Consider the following 17,241-nt stretch of genomic DNA (forward strand, 5'->3'; position numbering starts at 1 on the left):
AAGGCCAGCCCAGCCACGGTCCAGTGCCGCGCGGGCTGCCTGACAGGGTGGGGTCCGCCTGTCAGCGGCTCATCTAACCCGAATCGGTACGTTTTAAAGTGAGGCGTTGGATTAGAAGTGAATCCGACGGTCGAGGTTCATCGTCTTCTCCGACGAGAACCCGACGCTCTGGCGGCGGACCTAGGGGGTCGGAGGGCTAACCAGTGCTCCAGCGAGGGATGGCAGTGTGCGTGGGGAAGTTGTAGACGACGGCGAAGCAGCTGGTACCGGCGGCTCCTCCTGGTACAGCTCCAATCGACGGCGGCGACCTCCGGGTACGGGCGGCTCCGATCTTCAAATTGGAGCAGCTCCGACGACGATCGAGTGAGTGGAGTGGTGGTGGAGAAGCTGTGAGAGGTGGGGAGCGAGGTGGTGTGCTCAGTTCTGTCCAGGGAACCTCCTATTTATAGGATTGAGAGAGGGTGGTGGGGCAGTGATGCGGGCGACATGGGCGCGGCGTCTCCGGCGAGCTAGTGAGCTAGGCGAGGGCGTGGCGCTGTTCTGCGGTTCCTGGCGAGTCTAACGGCAGCGACAGCTTGGTCGGGGGAGGCTTGGTTGGGTCGCGTTGTTTCCACGACGGCCGTGGCGGTGGCGGGATCTTCTTCCCCGTCTACGGCGGCGGCGGTCCAGGGTCTTGTCGTGGCCATGTCTGGCGGTGTCGTGGTGGCGTGGTGATGCTCAACGGCTAGTCAGCGGGGCCAGGGCGAGTGCGAGGTGGCTGCGCGGCGCGTGGCCAGTGGGTGCACGTGGCGCGCTCTCGTGCGACGCGAGCGGCATGCCGGCCGCCATGGACGCGTGCTTGTCTGGCCGGTGCGGTGCTCCTCCTCGACAACGGCCGGTGCTAGGCGACGTAGAGGAGCGAGGTGGCGTGATATGGCAAGGTGGGCAGGGCAGAGAAGCAAGGAGAGGAGAGGGAGCTCGACGAGCTCGGGGACATGGCCGGCATGGCCATGCCCTAACTTGCTCTCTCTCTCCCTTAGCATTACTATGCTCCATTTATGGTTAGAGGGAACCAGGGGACCAATTGGGGCAGGTTAGGGTAGATGGGGTGGAGTAGATTCACTATTTGCAAATAGTGCAAATAGTGCCATATTTGGAAAATTGCAAAATTGTCCAAATTTGAATTAATTCAAAAGGTGAAAGTTTTTGAAATGTGAGTGTTGGTATTAGTTGTAAATGACCAGAGGTGATTTGAGGTGGTGGTGGAAAAATTGGAATTCAAGAATTGCAAAAATTGACAAGTGTGAGATTGTTCCACTTGTTAAAATGTTGCAACTTTGGATGAGCATAGCTATTGATCAAAGATGAATTTGGCAGGGTGATCTTCATCAAAGTTGTTCACCTTGATGTTGACTTTGAAATGGTGCAAAGAGTTAGCAAGAATTGGTTTGGGAAAATTGAATTGCAGGGGCTCAAAGTGGTGATCAGACTATAATTGTCAAAATTGACCATTATCACATGTGAAGGGTTCTTGTGTTTGAAAAACATTTGAATTGTGAACCTTTGATTCCAAAAGTTGTAATAAGTGTTTAATAACATTATTCAACTAATGGTGAAGACCAAATAGGTCTAGGGTCAAAATTTATAAAAATGCCATAGGGCATATGTGAGGGTTTTTAGGGTTTTTCAAATATTGGAATTTCTTCCTCTTTGATTTATTTGGGTTGTGATCTTCATATGATCACTCTAGGGTTTTAGAGCATATCAAATACAAGTAATAACAATCATCATGGCATATCACTCAAATGCACAAGTCCTATGCATGGTACTATATGCAAAAGAAAAGTTTTTGTTGGTTTGAAATTTTGCTTTCTGGAATTCTCTAACTTTCTTTTTATTGAAATTTGGGGTGTTACACTGGGCGACATGACCCTCAGTCAAGGTGCTAGCGGACCTTCCGCTGGTGTAAGGCAGGTGGTCTATGGTTGTGCCTTGCCCCACCAGGAGGAAGAAGGACTCGGTGGCCCCGACACCGGTGCGCAAGAGCAGGAGGAACCAGGGTGCTGCGACGAACACGCCGGTCATGGAGAAGGCCCAGCGCTTGGCGACGGAGAAGAACCTGGAGACGACCAAGGGCAAGACTAAAGGTAATGATTCCTCGACCCTTGATGTTCTTTCCGATGATCACCTTTCGTATGTTGTTAGGGATAGCTGCTTGTTGTTTCACCTGAGGGCGGGTTCCCCGGCTGAGGCCATTACCCTTATTCGGGATAAGGAGAAGGTCCAAGAGACGCTGGCAGTGACCAAACGACGCCTCGACCTTGAGGAGGCACTGGTGGCGACCAAGGAGGCTGCACCACCAGCGGCGACTACAGACGCTGGGACGTCCAACGTCGATGCCATGGCAGACAACCCCGCGGGTGACGCGGCCGCTGGTTCATGGGAACCATGCGAGGACCGGCCGTCGGAGGCGTCACGGGAGGGCCCTTCGGCTTCAATGGGCGTCCGGTCGTACTAAGGGAAGGAAGCCTCTGTTCAATATTCGCAAGGGACGAACCTAACGATCGTCTCCCAAATGAGGCCAAGTCATATATGTGTGTATTGAGGGCATCTCCAACGGGGAGACCCAAACGGACATTGAGCGACCGTTTGCGTCCGCAGTGACCGGAAATATGTCTGGGCCCTGCTCCAACGGAGCGATGCAAAGTGATGGACCCGTCCGCGGCGACGCAAACCTAGACCATATATGCACTAGGTTTGCGTCTCCGCGGACGTTGTGCGGTCGCGCCGAGCGTCCTCCTTTTCTTACCTAGTCACGCATGTCAGGGACAGCGAAATCGACCGCTTGGATTTGCTTCTTTTTCTCCTTCTTTGCTGCCCTACTGCGACGCCACCACCCCAACCTCACCCGCCGCCGCACCGTAGTACACGCTGTGCACTCGGTCCTCGCCGCGCTGGAGAACACGATCTCAGTCGGGGTAGTCGCTGGCGCGCACTTGTCACCTGTTTGGAGGCCAAACTTTGTCGGTTGCGCCGTCTGGCCTCGCCGCCCACGATCTGTTCCGTCAATTACCACTACAAGAGATCTGACATACTGTGACGAGCTCAAGACGTCATGCAATAGCAATAAACGTCACGGAAGACTCCTCTGTGACGTAGTTTGAGCGTCACGAGCATCGTCACGGAATCCCCGTCACAGATTACTCCTAGTGACGCGGCACACGAAAAAACGTCACCGACTATCGATGACGTCAGATGTGATGTAAGCACCTCGGGAGAGCATCTCACGGCTAGAAAACGTCACGGATTGGCGTCACGGATGTGAATGACGTCATATCGAATTTTATATTTTTATATTTTTTATTATTTAGTTTTTCCAAAAATAAATAAATATTTATTTCGTGTATAATTTCCCAATTACTTTAGCGAGAAATAATATTTTTTTCCATTTGCACTGTTAATTTTCATTTTTAATTATTGATTGAAATAATTTCTAAATTTAATTTACACATGACAAGATATACTCAATTGCCATCGAAATCACAATATATATGTAACTCAGAACCAAATATCTTTGTACATCACAAAATAAGTTGCAATATAAAACTAACATAACTAAAGACAGCATTCCAAGTTCATACTAAAATAGCACCACCATATAATGATGGCTTTCACGCATCATAGTCTTCAATTCTTCTTGCTGCTTCTTTGCATCTCTCCAAGTGCAACCTCTTGTGTTTTCCCTCTCTCGGTTAACTATTATTGGTACATCGCATTTGCCTCTCTCATTTGTTGTTCAACTTTTTCTTCTAACTTTAGGATGCATCCTGCATAAGCTAATATCCTAGATACAAAAGAACGTGCTTGAGGTGATGTGCTCCTTTAGAACTTCAGCCGTAATCTGTGTAACAAATATCGGGTGTTCATCTCCTGGCCGTGCTTCACTCCTTTTTTTTTTCCATAGCAGTCTGTAGAAGAAAAGCAATGTTGCTCAAGTTAGATAAAGGTGGTACGTTCAGTTAAAGTTGAAAAGGCATAGTAAGAGCCATAAAGACGAATAGAATATATAATTTCTTTTCAAGGAGCGAATAACCACCAATAACAGTAAGTCATCAAGCAGCTCCACTAGCACAGAAACAACTAGGTGGGGTCTGGTCAGTCTGGTTAAGCCTAGATGATGATGCTCTTGTTGTTCTTGTGGTAGTAGGTACTGTGGTTTTGGGTCGGGCAGACTTTCTACCGTGTGGCTTCGTAGAAGCTTGCTTTCCCCAATTCAAACAAGTTGAGAAAATATAAGGCGGTGAATCAACATTAACTCATACATGGTCCTAACAAGTTGAAATATGCATTTACTAGTAAGACAAAAATACACATAGTGCTACAACGTCTAAGCTACGAAGATGCCCATCCAGCCATGAGCCATCATTTTCCATGCTCCAGCGTCTAAACTATTAAGGTTGTTGTCAAAAGGTACCTCTCTGGATTTCATTTTTTAACTGCAAGTCTGATGCCTTTCTTTCATTATGATTCTGTTACAGGAAATTACTTTTTAAGAAAATACACGTATATATAATGTGCATCATAATGTTGTGTATTAATCAAGCATGTTACAACAGTGATGCAAAAGAAACCTACAACAATCAACACCGAATGCTTCTTACATTTTGTGGACAACGGCCGAAAAATTTCATGCAGAGATAAAAAGTAACTTTTGCACTCTATTAAACATAGATCTGATGAAGTAGAATCGAAATACTAATATACACATGTACATGAATAGGTTATAAAAGAAAGAATCATCTACTATGTATGCTCAGCCATGCGCCTCCTAATCCTTGCCAACGTGTTTCTCTCATAACTCCAGAGATTGTACTACCTTGGCCAAGAAGGTTATCATGAAAAATTAGTATCGCAATATGTTACATATAATGCTAAGTTTTAGAAAACCAATGACCCTAAGGATACGGTCAGTCATTTGATCATAAAGACCTCATGTACATGTCTACCTCACCCTCCTAGCAATATTACGATTCACTTTTTTCTCTTTAATAAGGAAAAGCATGTAAACAGAGTATCACCTCAAAAGCATTTAATTTCAGGACAAATTGCAGCAGTTTCAGCACATAGATTAATATGATAGCATGCTAAGGTCTCTATGTAGATTTGAAAAAATGTTGAACCAAACTATTTAAGATGGAGAGAGCATGAAACTGCAGGCTAAGTTTTCTACCGATACAAAAGAGTTTGAAGCTAGAATCAGATAACTGGGAGCATCTAGGCAGAGAATCTTTGCAACACGAGATCACTAACCATGACCTTCATGCTGACACAATGGAAATCAGATCAGCGAGCTCTGCAGTTTTCTTGACGAGAAGGAACAGTTGTATATTTCTTCAATAGAAAGAGAGTTTGGAGGAACAGAACTTACATCTTTGTGTTTGTTATATCTTGTAAGTCTCATGATGTAATAATCTGTAGAAAGTTATTAGAGAACAAGTGAGAACCAGAGAGGTGCTTAAGACGTCTCAAGCATCTCAAACTAACATGTTAATTTATGTGTATAGGTTCAGAGATATGACAATTATAGAAAAAACTGCTTAGAAACAATCCTTTTATTTACGGGGAAACTTAGTTATGCATTCAGAAATATGACAAATACAGGGAAAAAATGCTTAGAAACTTGGTTAGGCATTCAGAGATATGACGAATACAGACTGGAGTGAAGTCTCTATTTCTTGACCGATGAACGAATACATCAATAAGAAAGATCACAACTGTTATTTGGCGCGTGATAAACAATCAGTTAATTAGTTCACAAGAACATAAAACTCAGTACCCTGTCATACACACAGATTAATCATGGGATCGATCTCAAATATCAACACCAAGGGGAGAAGAAAAGCATCACACCAAACAGTCAGCAAAAAAGATGGTGCACATAGCAACAAATACACGAAGTACCTGCAGTGTCCACTACTACGAATTATTTTAGAACAGGCTGTTACCTTGAGGAGAGCGGTGGCGTTGGCGCGGGTGCGCGTGGCGGCGTCCTCGGGGGAGCAGGCGGAGGCGTTTCGTGCGTGTGCGGGCGATGACGTTCTCGCGGGTACAGGCGGAGGCGTTCTCGTGGGTGCGGACGGAGAAGGTCGCGGGCGAGGCTGGCGCTCGATCCCGCCGGTGGGGAGGGCGGCGGCGTTCTAGCGCGCTGGGGCGCCGCAGAGAAGACCGCGGGAGCAGGCCGGCAATCGATCCCGCAGATGAGGAGGGCTGCGCCGTTCGACCTTGCAGGGGGTGAATCGGAGGGCGCCGCCGATCGATCTGGCGCGTCTAGTAGAGAATAGGAGGAGGAGAGCAGAGAAATAGGGGAAGTGGGCGCTACCTCCGTGTACAACTGCCTAACAGGCGGAAAAAATAAAACTGAAGGATGTTTTGGAAGGAGGGAAAATAAAAAATTTGGTGGGGAAATGGAGGGAGCGGATCCTTGGGTCGAGGGAAAATTATTTTCCCTATATACATTTAATTTCTATTCATTGTGGGAATGGACTCGTGTCTTTTTTTTTTTGAGATGAGATGTGCCTTTATTTCTTGGCAATAAGGAGAACAAGAGAATATACAAAGAGAGACTCTGAAAAAATACGGTTAGATTTCACACCGAGCGCGACCAAGGGATCCAATGAAGCGTGTTTGACTATTTAGTGTTTGTCTTAGGATATCTTAGGAAGAGAAGCACGATGGTATCAATTGGAAAACCACCAACACGAAAAATGTCCGTATTATCAGGAGAATTAATTTGATATTAGGATTTTATCAATTTGATATTAGGCTAATTTTTCTGTGACTCATCCACGCTCGTCACGGAAATTATCAAGTCGTCACAGAATGTGCTAATGTGTGACGGTGATTGTGCGACCGTCATGGATCATTGGGAATACATGACGCCATAGGTGAAACGTCACATATTAGGATATTCTGTGACGTTACGTACCACCGTCACGAGGGTTTTCGTCACGGTATAGCATATCTATTGTAGTGTACGCCGGTAGGTTTCTTGCTTGTGTTTTCCGCGCTATTGTGCGCGATCATTGATCCGCAGTTCCTACCCACACAGATGGACATGTGACATATGCTGGACAAGTTCCGCGCCGAGGTCGTTGACTCCTCTTCCGACGAGGAGTCCGAGCAGTCGACACATACAATTGCTACTGCTACGGGTCTCCGTTGGCTGGCCATGAAGACAATGCCTAGAGGAATACCATTTTATTTCCATGTATACTTTTAAAAATTCGGATGTACTAACTATGACTTCGTTGAAACTGTTTATTTTGTTATTTTGAAATATTCCAATTCATGCCAACGTGTAAATCCGTCGGATCATAGGATGCACTCCGAGGCGCAAACGGGACGAAAACGGACATTTTCAAGGTACGCGAACAATTTAGGCGTCCGTTGGAGATGCCTGACAGGATTGGATATGCTGCCGTCCGATGCGATCAGACGGACTACAACCGAGAACGTCCCTCTGCAGTTTGCGGGGGTAAGTCAGAGGATCTCGTTCGGGTAATTAGGGTAACCCCCCGGCGTCGATTAGGAATTGGCAGAAGTATCCGTTCATGACTCTGTTTCTCTCTCCAAAAGAAAATCTCTGTGCGCCGCCCCTGTCTCCTTACTATCAATCCAAGCCAATCCAATACAATCGATACAGGTTGGTTCTGCCTGCGTGCTGGAATCATAGGCGCTCTGTTTGCTGTGCTGGTCGGCGCCAGGTACGCTCAGATCTCGATCGGCTTCAATTCCCTTTCCCTTGGTAAAATTGTTGTTAAATTGACTGGATCTTATGAATAGATCGATAGAATAACTAGATCATGTTTGATTGATTGATTATCAGCAAGGAAGAGGAGTGTGAGATTCTTGCTCTGTCCGTGTTGATTTCAGAAGTATAAACATCCATGAGTCGGCGTTTTGTGAATCTGGTGGTGAAGAAATTGAGCAGCATTCGCCCCGTCTTCAACCTGCACCGCATCGATCCGGCAGGCTTATTCCACCCAGCAGGATCACCAAAACTAGCAGATGCAGCAGCAGCAGTGCATAAATGTCCAGATCCCGGTCGGCTGCCCCCCGCCGCCATATCCTTCCCGTTGAACAAAGCCGAGTGGATGCGTATCCACTTCATGGCCTTGAACAAGGACGTCGTCATTGCCGTCGACCACATGGGCCGCACCGTCGCCTACGACGCCGCTCTTGGAACCGTCCGCAGCATGAATGCAACGCAACGCCCCGACTGGAGCCCCATCTCCATCACCGTCGGCAACGGCCTCTACACCCTGTCCATCCACCATCGACCGCCGCCCATAGGGAACTCTTTCCAGGTTCTGAGCTACGGCCGCCCGCTTGGCTACTGCTGGCCGGAGGACTGGAACTGGCGCCCCCTCCAGCCGCCTCCCCTCGAGTACCACAAGTACGTCCACAACTACCTGGAGGCTCCACACCACCCGTGTGCCATCCGTGCCTGGGCGGTGGTTCGGGATTCCCAGATATGGATATCCACGGAGGGCGCCGGAACTTACTCCTTCGACACACAGACGGGCACCTGGAGCAATGCTGGCGACTGGTCTATGCCCTTCAGAGGCCACGCCGAGTATGCACCGGAGCACGGCCTCTGGTTTGCCCTCTCGGACGGCGATGCTCGGCTCTGCGCCGTCAGTGTGGCTGACCTTGAGCTCACGCCCACGGTGTGCCGGAACCTGTGGGTAGACGACACGCCTGTCCCTGAGGGGTGGATCCCGACGGTGTCCCGCATCTTGCCGCTAGGCTCTGCCAAGTTCTGCCTCGTGAGGCTCTCGCAAAAGGATCAGCGGGGCAAGACGGTACAACAGCTCTGGAGAAGCAAGGTCCAGACATGTGTGGTGCTCGCTGGCTTGGAGGTCCTCAAGCATGACGACGCAGCAGCTCTCCACATTGTGAAGCACAAGTCCAAAACCTACCGATTCAGAGGCGATGAGGTCGAACTGCTGTGATAAGGGCATCTCCAACCGGGCGACCAAAACGGACGCGCTGGGCCGTCTGTTTTGGGCCGTTTAGGTGGTCGCGCGGACGGAGCCCCGCGTCCTCGCGTCCGTTTGGGTCGCGCCCTGCGCCCAACGCAGCGGCCACACATTTGGCCATTTGGCATATTTCTTTGAGAAATAGGTCATCTGGCCACGCATCCTTATAAATAGTATCTAACAAACATAGAATAATATCTTGAAATTATAGAATAATATCAAATAAACTGTTGCATGATGAAGAAATGAAATGTGGCATAGTTCGAAGAAATATAAAAATTACAAATTGAGATTGTCAACTCAATTTGGGCGCTCTAGGATCTCCTTCCGCCTCTTCTCGAACCAAGCTCTCTTCGCCTCGCTCATGTTGGTCAAGTCGGTGTTCATGATCAGGTTGTCCTCGGCTTGCCGTTTGAGCTCAACTTTCCTCGCCTTCAACTCCACCTCTTGGGCCCTTGCCATTGCTAGGAGCTCAATTTCTCTTTCTTTGATCTCAATTTCTCTAGCTTTGGTCTTGGCCTTGATCTCTTCAATCTCAAGCTTCTTCTTTTGGACATCGAAGTACTTCTTCGTGTCCTCTTCTTTCTCCTGGCGCCTCCTCTCATCCCTCTTGTCTGTGGACACCTCTCTGTCCGCATGCATCTCCTTCAAAGTGTCAAACAATAGCATGGACGAGGCATCACACTTCAAGTCGGCTTTGGTTGCCTTGTGGCCGCGTGGACGACTTGCACGAGAAGTGGAGCTACCGCAAGGCTGCCCACCATCAAGGTCAATGACCGTGGGATCTTTGGCGGTCTTGTTGCCAGTCAAGGTCGCCATGTACCCCTCGAACCCCTCCTGGAACTTGGGGGTGCCATGGAGTTGCTTCCAACAATGAGGGAAGGTAAAGGTCTTGTCTCCATTGTTGCCTTTGTACCATTCCAAAGCTTGCCACACCTAGAGCAAAGCAAGACAACAATGATAAACATATGTGCAAACATTGGATGACTAATTTGAGGTTTAAGAATCATACCAAGTCCTTCACACCCATCCCACTAACGGGGATCCGCTTCACGTGTTCATACGCCGCCTGAAACTTGTTGCATTCCGTTTGAATTGCTCCCCACCTCTTTTGGAGCGATAGCTCGCTGCGGTCGCTCTCAAATGGCTCATGTCCGTATTTGCGATGTTCATGGAAGTAATCATGGATCCGGCGCCAGAATGCGGTCCCCTTCTGCTCGGCACCCGTCAATGCATATTGCCCGATGGTCAACCATTCATCAACGAGCACCTTGTCCTCCTCCGTGTAGTTGCTGGTTCTTTTGCTTACGCGGCGACCTCCAGCTTGTGCAGCTGCGGCTTGCGTGAGTTCCTGACCGAACAATGGCTCGTCGTCGATGTTAATGCTGTCGGGATAGGCAGTGCTGTCCTGCTGTGTGGCAATGGGAGGTGGCTGGGGAGCCTGCTCGGTTGAAGCATACGGCATGGTGGTCGGCATTGCTTGCGTGTAGGACGAAGGGGCCTGCATCGGAGGCAGCGCACGCTCGGCCGACAAATCGTCGAGCAGGTTGCGTGCTCCGGCCATCGCTGCTGATCCCATGTGCTTGGGGCCTTTGGAGTTCGCCGGCGCACGGTTCAGGTCAATGGACGAAGGAGACGGCCCCGTGAAGGACTCGCCCACCTCCGGTGACCCATCACGTGACGGGTACGCGTACCGCGCCGACTGCGCCCCCAATTCCTGCGGGCCGGGTGTGTACCCAAACGGGGCAGTCGGCAGGGGTGTCGACCTTGGAGGAAGGGGCCGGGTCACGGACGATGCCGAGCCCCCCCCCCCCCCCCCCCCGAGGCCGTGCCGACACCCGGGAGGATCAAGTGCTAAGCGAGCGCTGCGTGGCCGTAAAAGAGCATGGCATGCTCTTGCATGACGTTCGCCTTCGCCTCCGTCTTGAGTTGGAGGAGCTGCTCCGCCGCCCGCTGCCGCTCCTCCGCGGCAGTGACATCCCTCTTCCGTTGCTCGAGCGCCCTGCGGCGGTCGCCCCGCTTCTTGCTCTCGATCTTCCTCTGCTCCGCGGTGAGGTCGAGCTTCGCTTTCTTCGTCGCCAGCCCGGGCTCCACGACCACCGGAGCATCCAGTTCAGGAGCCTCCGACACGAGAGGAGCAGCAACGTCCGCGAGCTGTGCCTCGTCTCCGATGGTGGCGGTGCTGGCGGTGGCGGCGGCAGTCGGTAGGTCGGCCATCTCTAGGTTTTGGGACTGGAGTAGAGTGTTTCTGTTTTGGGACACAGACAGGCGGGCCAGGGGCGGACAAAGGGTGGACGCGAGCGACCAGCACTCGGCGTCCGCGGCCACGCAAACTCGTCCCAGATTTGGGCTGGGTTTGGGTCGTCCCGGACGCCGCGGCCATCCGTTTTAGGGATGGGTCCGCGCGCTGGGCCGCGTTTTTGTCCGGCTCCATCCATCCGGACACGCGGGCGCGGTTTGGATCGCCCGGTTGGAGATGCCCTAATGGAAGCAACATCGCTTTTTATCAACCATCAACTCTGTCTTTGTGAATAATAAAGAAATCTTTAAATATGATGCATCCTACTATTCATATCCATACTCTGTTACAGCGTGTTTGACAACCTTGCGGGAAAGGGATTGGGAGTTTAGAGGGGGAGTTTGTTGAGATATTAGGCTTGGGAAGTTGATTATTAGTCCCAATCCCACGTTTGTTTGTTGTACGGTGTGAGTTCCTGGTGGGAATATGACACAAAATTATATTCTTTTTTTTCTTTGTTGATTTATCTACATATACATATGTTGATGATTCGCTGGACTGAACGTGCATTTGGTATTAGCAGACTGTATACTAGTGCTAATCTGAACTATCAGTTGTACAATGTCGATGCTAGCTAGAACACAAACTTATTGTCATCCTACCTTACTTGCGGCCATTATTCTGAGCAAACTAACTTCTGCCTCTTGACTTCTTGAGCTACTGCTGTTCGTGCGTCTCTCATCTTCTTCGACCTTGCCAGCGTACGCCACTGCTGCGCCCTGTATTATGCGTCTCACCATGGCACCGGCCATATCGACGAGGCGCGCTGCTTCGTGTGAGAGCTGTAGCTGGTCAGCAAGGGCGCGTTTGGTAGGCTATGAGTCTTTTGGCTCGCATCGACCCAGCTAAAACCGGCCGTTTGGTTGTGTGTAAGAGATACGTGTTGTGGAATCGATTCTCAAAGCACCCCTGGACATGCTCCGGAGGAACGTCTGAATCGGTAGTTTCCAGCGGGCATGTCCCGTTATCGTGCCATTTTGCACGCTCGCGTGCAACGGTTGCACGCGTGGAGAAGCGTCGGAGATACCGCCTTGTCTTGATCCTCGCTCCCCACTTCCCCTCACCGGTTCGCTCCTTCTCTCTCCCCATTCACTCCTGTCACTGACAGTCACCACCCGTCGCATCAATCGCCGCCATGGCATCCTCGCCTCCTTCGCCGCCTTCCTCTCCAGCGCCGACGGATCCAGCCGTCCAGCCGACGGCCACCAGGTCCAACGAGGCGCTCCTGCGTCTCGTCCACGAGTACGAGGCCGGAGGCCACGTAAGTTCAGAGATGGTAAATCTAAAGGGGGTGAATAGGCCCATCATGTATGTGATATTTTTCTCATGCTTTACCAATAGCACACAAGCGATATGGTTCAGCAAAATTATGATCAGTAGCATATAAATCACATAGTACTTCTAATCCAGGAATTTTAACATCAAGTTGAGTTAATAGCATATTCTTCCTAGATAGAGCATCAGCAACAATATTATCTTTTCCCTTCTTATGCTTAATAATGTATGGAAAAGACTCAATGAACTCAACCCACTTAGCAAGACGCTTATGCAAAGTAGACTGAGCTTTTAGGTATTTTAAATCTTCATGATCAGAATGTATGATAAATTCTTTTGGCCACAAGTAATGTTGCCAAACCTCAAGAACTCTATGATAGTTCAACTTAGCACCAGACAGTTTCTCAGAAAAATATGCAATTGGGCGACCCTCTTGCATCAACACACCACCAATTCCAATACCACTAGTATCACATTCAATCTCAAATTGTTTATTTAAATCAGGAAGTGCAAGCAACGGTGCAGAAGTTAACAATCTCTTAAGTTCATCAAAAGCATGATCTTGGGTTGCGCCCCACTCAAGTATTACACCCTTTTTAGTCAAGTCATTCAAAGGTGCAGCAATAGTACTAAAGTTGGAAACAAATCTTCTATAAAACCCAGCTAGACCATGAAAACTTCTAACTTGACTCACATTCATGGGAGTAGGCCAATTTTGAATAGCTTCTATTTTAGACACATCTACTTCTACTCCATGCTGAGAGACAACATAACCCAGTAATATGACTTTATCTTTGCAAAATGTGCACTTCTCAAGATTACCATAGAGTTTATTATCACGCAGCACTTGCAAAACATGTCGAATATGTATAGTATGATCAGATTCATTGCGGCTGTAGATTAATATGTCATCAAAGTACACAACCACAAATTTGCCAATAAATTCACGCAAAACATGGTTCATCAGTCTCATGAAAGTGCTAGGTGCATTAGTTAACCCCAAAAGGTATTACTAACCACTCATATAAACCAAATTTTGTTTTAAAAGTTGTTTTCCACTCATCCCCTTCTTTCATCCTAATTTGATGATAACCACTACGCAAATCAATTTTAGAGAACACAGCAGCACCACTCAATTCATCTAACATATCCTCTAAACGGGGAATAGGATGACGATATCAAATAGTAATGTTGTTTATAGCTCTACAATCTACGCACATACGCCATGTACCATCTTTCTTAGGAACAAGAATAACAGGAACAACACAAGGACTAAGGCTTATGCGGATATAACCTTTCTCGATCAACGCTTGTACTTGCTTCTGTATCTCCTTCGTTTCTTCGGGGTTCATTCTATATGGTGCCCGATTGGGTAGCGAAGCTCCGGGAATCAAGTCGATTTGATGCTCAATACCTTGCAATGGTGGAAGTCCTGCGGGTACCTCTTCCAGAAATACGTCGCCAAATTCCTGCAAAACATTAGAAACACCAAAAGGAAGAGGGGTCATGTCGTTAGAAAACAAAATCGTACCCCTGTACAAGAGCACAAGAGGCATGGCCGAAGGATCCTCACTAAATTCTCTCATGTCTTCTTTGGTGGATAATGAGACTAAGGAATTCACTCTCTCACTTTTCGTTATATCACTCACGACGTTAAAATTCTCCCGCCTATCTAAAGAAGCATCCTCCAAGTTTACTTCAACTTTCTGACGAGATTCATTGACGATTTGCTGTGGTGACATAGGCTGTAAGTTGATTTTCTTGCCCTTGAACTCCAAGTGATATGTATTGGCACGGCCATTGTGTTGCACAAAACGGTCATAGAGCCAAGGCCGACCCAATAGTAGGTGACACACCATCATAGGAACCACATCAAAATCAATGGCATCCTTATACGGTCCAATAGCAAATTCAACACGCACCATGTGGTTTACCTTCATCTCACCATTGTCGCTCAACCACTGAATGTAGTATGGATGCGGGTGCGGTAGATAGTTCAACTTCAGCTTGGTACACAACTCCTTGCTTGCTAAATTGCGGCAACTCCCGCCATCAATAATGACCTTGCAAGTCTTGTTAGGACCAACTAAAGCCTTTGTTTGGAACAAATTGCAGCGCTGAGTAGATGCACTAGGCAACACATTAAGAGCACGCTGCGACACAACAATAGTGCGAGCATCAGACGGATATGCATCTTCACCATCAGTGTCATAGTCATCATCTTATGGAGCATTTGGATCAACATCATCTCCAGTCTCATACTCATTGTCCTCATTGATAATCATGACTTTGCGTTAGGACAATCTCTCTTGAAGTGACCTTTGCCACCACATGTATGACAAGCCATATCACGATTGCGCGCAGTAGACATGTTAGAGCCACTCGTACTTACAGCATATTCGGACTTCTTTGTGTTAGACACATTGGAGATCGGCTTGCTAGACGGAGTAGAGTAAGGTGCGGAGCGCGTCGATGGTGCCAGCGCAGTAGGTGGGGGCGTGCGGGGTGTGAAGCGCCCAGCTCCTGTAGCTCGACCTTTAACCTTTGCTTCGTCAGCCAACTGTGATTTAACTTCTCTTGCATGATGTAACAATTGATTCATATTGGTGTAACTGTAGTGACGAACAATGCCTTTGATATCATACTTCAAACCGTTGAGAAAACGCTGCATTGTCATCTCTAGAGACTCACAGACAAGGCCACGCTGCATAAGCAACTCCATCTCCATGTAGTATTCATCAACAGTCTTTACACCTTGTCTCAATAGGGTCAACTTATCAAATATATTGCGCAAGTAATTTGTGGGCACAAAGCGAGAAGTCATCGCCTCCTTCATAGCACACCATGTGCGAATAGGCTGCTCATCATCCTCTTGTCGGTTACGAACAAATGCATCCCACCAACGCAATGCACAACCATCAAATTCGGAAGAAGCAAGCTTGATCTTCCTATCTTCAGTGTAATTCGGATGTAAATTCCATATCTTTTCAATCTTGAGCTCCCAAGTGAGGTATTCTTCAACATCAGCACCTCCTTCAAACTTGGGTATGGAGAACTTAGGCTTACCCAATCCATCTTCTTCCTCAAACCCACGATCTGGACGTCGGAGTTCAGCAAACCCACGAGGGTGATTACCACGTGGCGCACCACGAGCATTATGTGTGTCATCTTGAAGCTCAGGATCATCGTCATGTTCTTGTTGTTGTTGGGTCAAATTCTCAAGAGCTAGTCGCAAATCTGCTAGACTGCGCTGTATATCCGTCATTTGATCTTTCATTGTAGTGATGGTCTCACATGTAGTATCGAGCTTCTGGGAGATCCCTTGGACCGTTCCCCTAAGCTCATCACCCTGAGCGCGGAATTCACGTCGCATCTCATTACGAAGAGCTTCATACTCCCTCCATGTGATGATATCTGTAGAACTCTTGTTTTTTTGGTTAACAATTTTTTTATCACTAGCAAACATAATTAGTAGGTTAGTGCACTAAATCAAAAGTATATGGTGGTACTCTCACAACTCACTCAAAAACTGATAAGAAAAGGAGATCTTACCGTTCCAAAGTAAATTAGTGTTGCTTACCAGTTGTAGTAACAACTAGTGCACGGATGTAGAGAAGCGAATATCAAGGGTATAAGAACAAATCACACGACAAAGCAGGGTATATGTGGGGTTGTAGGTGGGCTACCTATTTTCACCAATAACAAGCTCTAGCGCTGACCGTAGACAACCAATGATACTCACACAAGGAGATAAACGTGGCAATGCAACTATATGGAGGAAAGGTTGCAATGCACTCGAGAGACACTAGCAAAGCTCAACGAAACAGGCACAAGATTGCTCAACTACGGGTGCAGTAAACTAAACTTAGGCCTTCGCTTGAATTTTTCTAGCACTTCACTTTTTCTTTTTCTTTTTTTATAATACGCAGCTATGTAGCTCTTTTTGCTTCTTTTCAATTCTCTTTTTTTTTTGATTGTATGACTCAACTCCTTGATAACACGGCCAACAGATAATGCAAAGCACCAAAATTCTAATGAGCAGCCTGTCGAGCGGTAAAACTAGTCTCTTCTGGGGAAGTTCCTAGTCACTTATATCGAAAGGCTGTGGCTATGGTTTGGACAAACACACTGTATGCTATGTGGACTCGGAGAAACAAAAACTGAAACTAGATGATAAAGGAGACTCAAACCCTAACAATACTAGATGCAAGAAAAAGATACGCAAAAACAACTACGAAAAGCAACTAAAACTTGAAATTAGTGCAATCTAAGGCTATGGCAAACCCTAACCCTAACTTTTTATGGCTTTTTCTGTATAGGAAACACTCACAACTCAAATATGTGGTGGATTGTGGATGGCTTACCGAGGAAACCCGAGAATCTGATACCAAGATGATAAGGGGTGGCCCGATCTTCTCAGTAAGCAACGGTCGTGATGATGATCACGGGGTGATTGCAGCGGAGGTAACTTGATGAAGTGGATGATAACTTGTATGATGCAACGAGATCTCTCGATTGGTCCCTATCGCCAATGCAACAGCTCTCAACCCTGCAAGATATTCGCAACTCCACACACTTGTGCACGTAGCCGCCGACCACGAAGCGGTAAGTTGCAACCTTCTAATTCCCAATGGAACAGCAGATCGC

At 47.8% G+C, this 17,241-nt stretch overlaps 1 protein-coding gene and 1 long non-coding RNA gene across 3 annotated transcripts; one reads left to right on the forward strand and one right to left on the reverse strand.

The window, feature by feature from the left end:
• Window positions 1-3,507: 3,507 nt before the first annotated feature.
• On the reverse strand, window positions 3,508-6,386 carry LOC127349392 (uncharacterized). The gene is made up of 3 exons (XR_007880251.2): window positions 5,985-6,386; window positions 5,408-5,451; window positions 3,508-3,947 (listed from the first exon to the last, which is right to left on the reverse strand). It is a non-coding gene; the product is annotated as an uncharacterized lncRNA (long non-coding RNA).
• A 1,110-nt stretch (window positions 6,387-7,496) lies between these two features.
• LOC127349393 (uncharacterized) lies at window positions 7,497-10,754 on the forward strand. 2 transcript variants are annotated; one of them, XM_051375132.2, is made up of 2 exons: window positions 7,497-7,742; window positions 7,912-10,754. In XM_051375132.2, exon 2 carries the CDS (start codon window positions 7,926-7,928, stop codon window positions 8,991-8,993), a length of 1,068 nt encoding a protein of 355 aa, XP_051231092.1. In that variant the 5' UTR covers window positions 7,497-7,742; window positions 7,912-7,925; the 3' UTR covers window positions 8,994-10,754. The 2 variants fall into 2 exon arrangements, with proteins under 2 accessions (XP_051231092.1, XP_051231091.1); XM_051375131.2 differs by having other exon boundaries at window positions 7,865-10,753.
• Window positions 10,755-17,241: the final 6,487 nt, after the last annotated feature.

Source organism: Lolium perenne, chromosome 4 (assembly GCF_019359855.2).
Source record: "Lolium perenne isolate Kyuss_39 chromosome 4, Kyuss_2.0, whole genome shotgun sequence".
Taxonomy (NCBI): domain Eukaryota; kingdom Viridiplantae; phylum Streptophyta; class Magnoliopsida; order Poales; family Poaceae; genus Lolium; species Lolium perenne.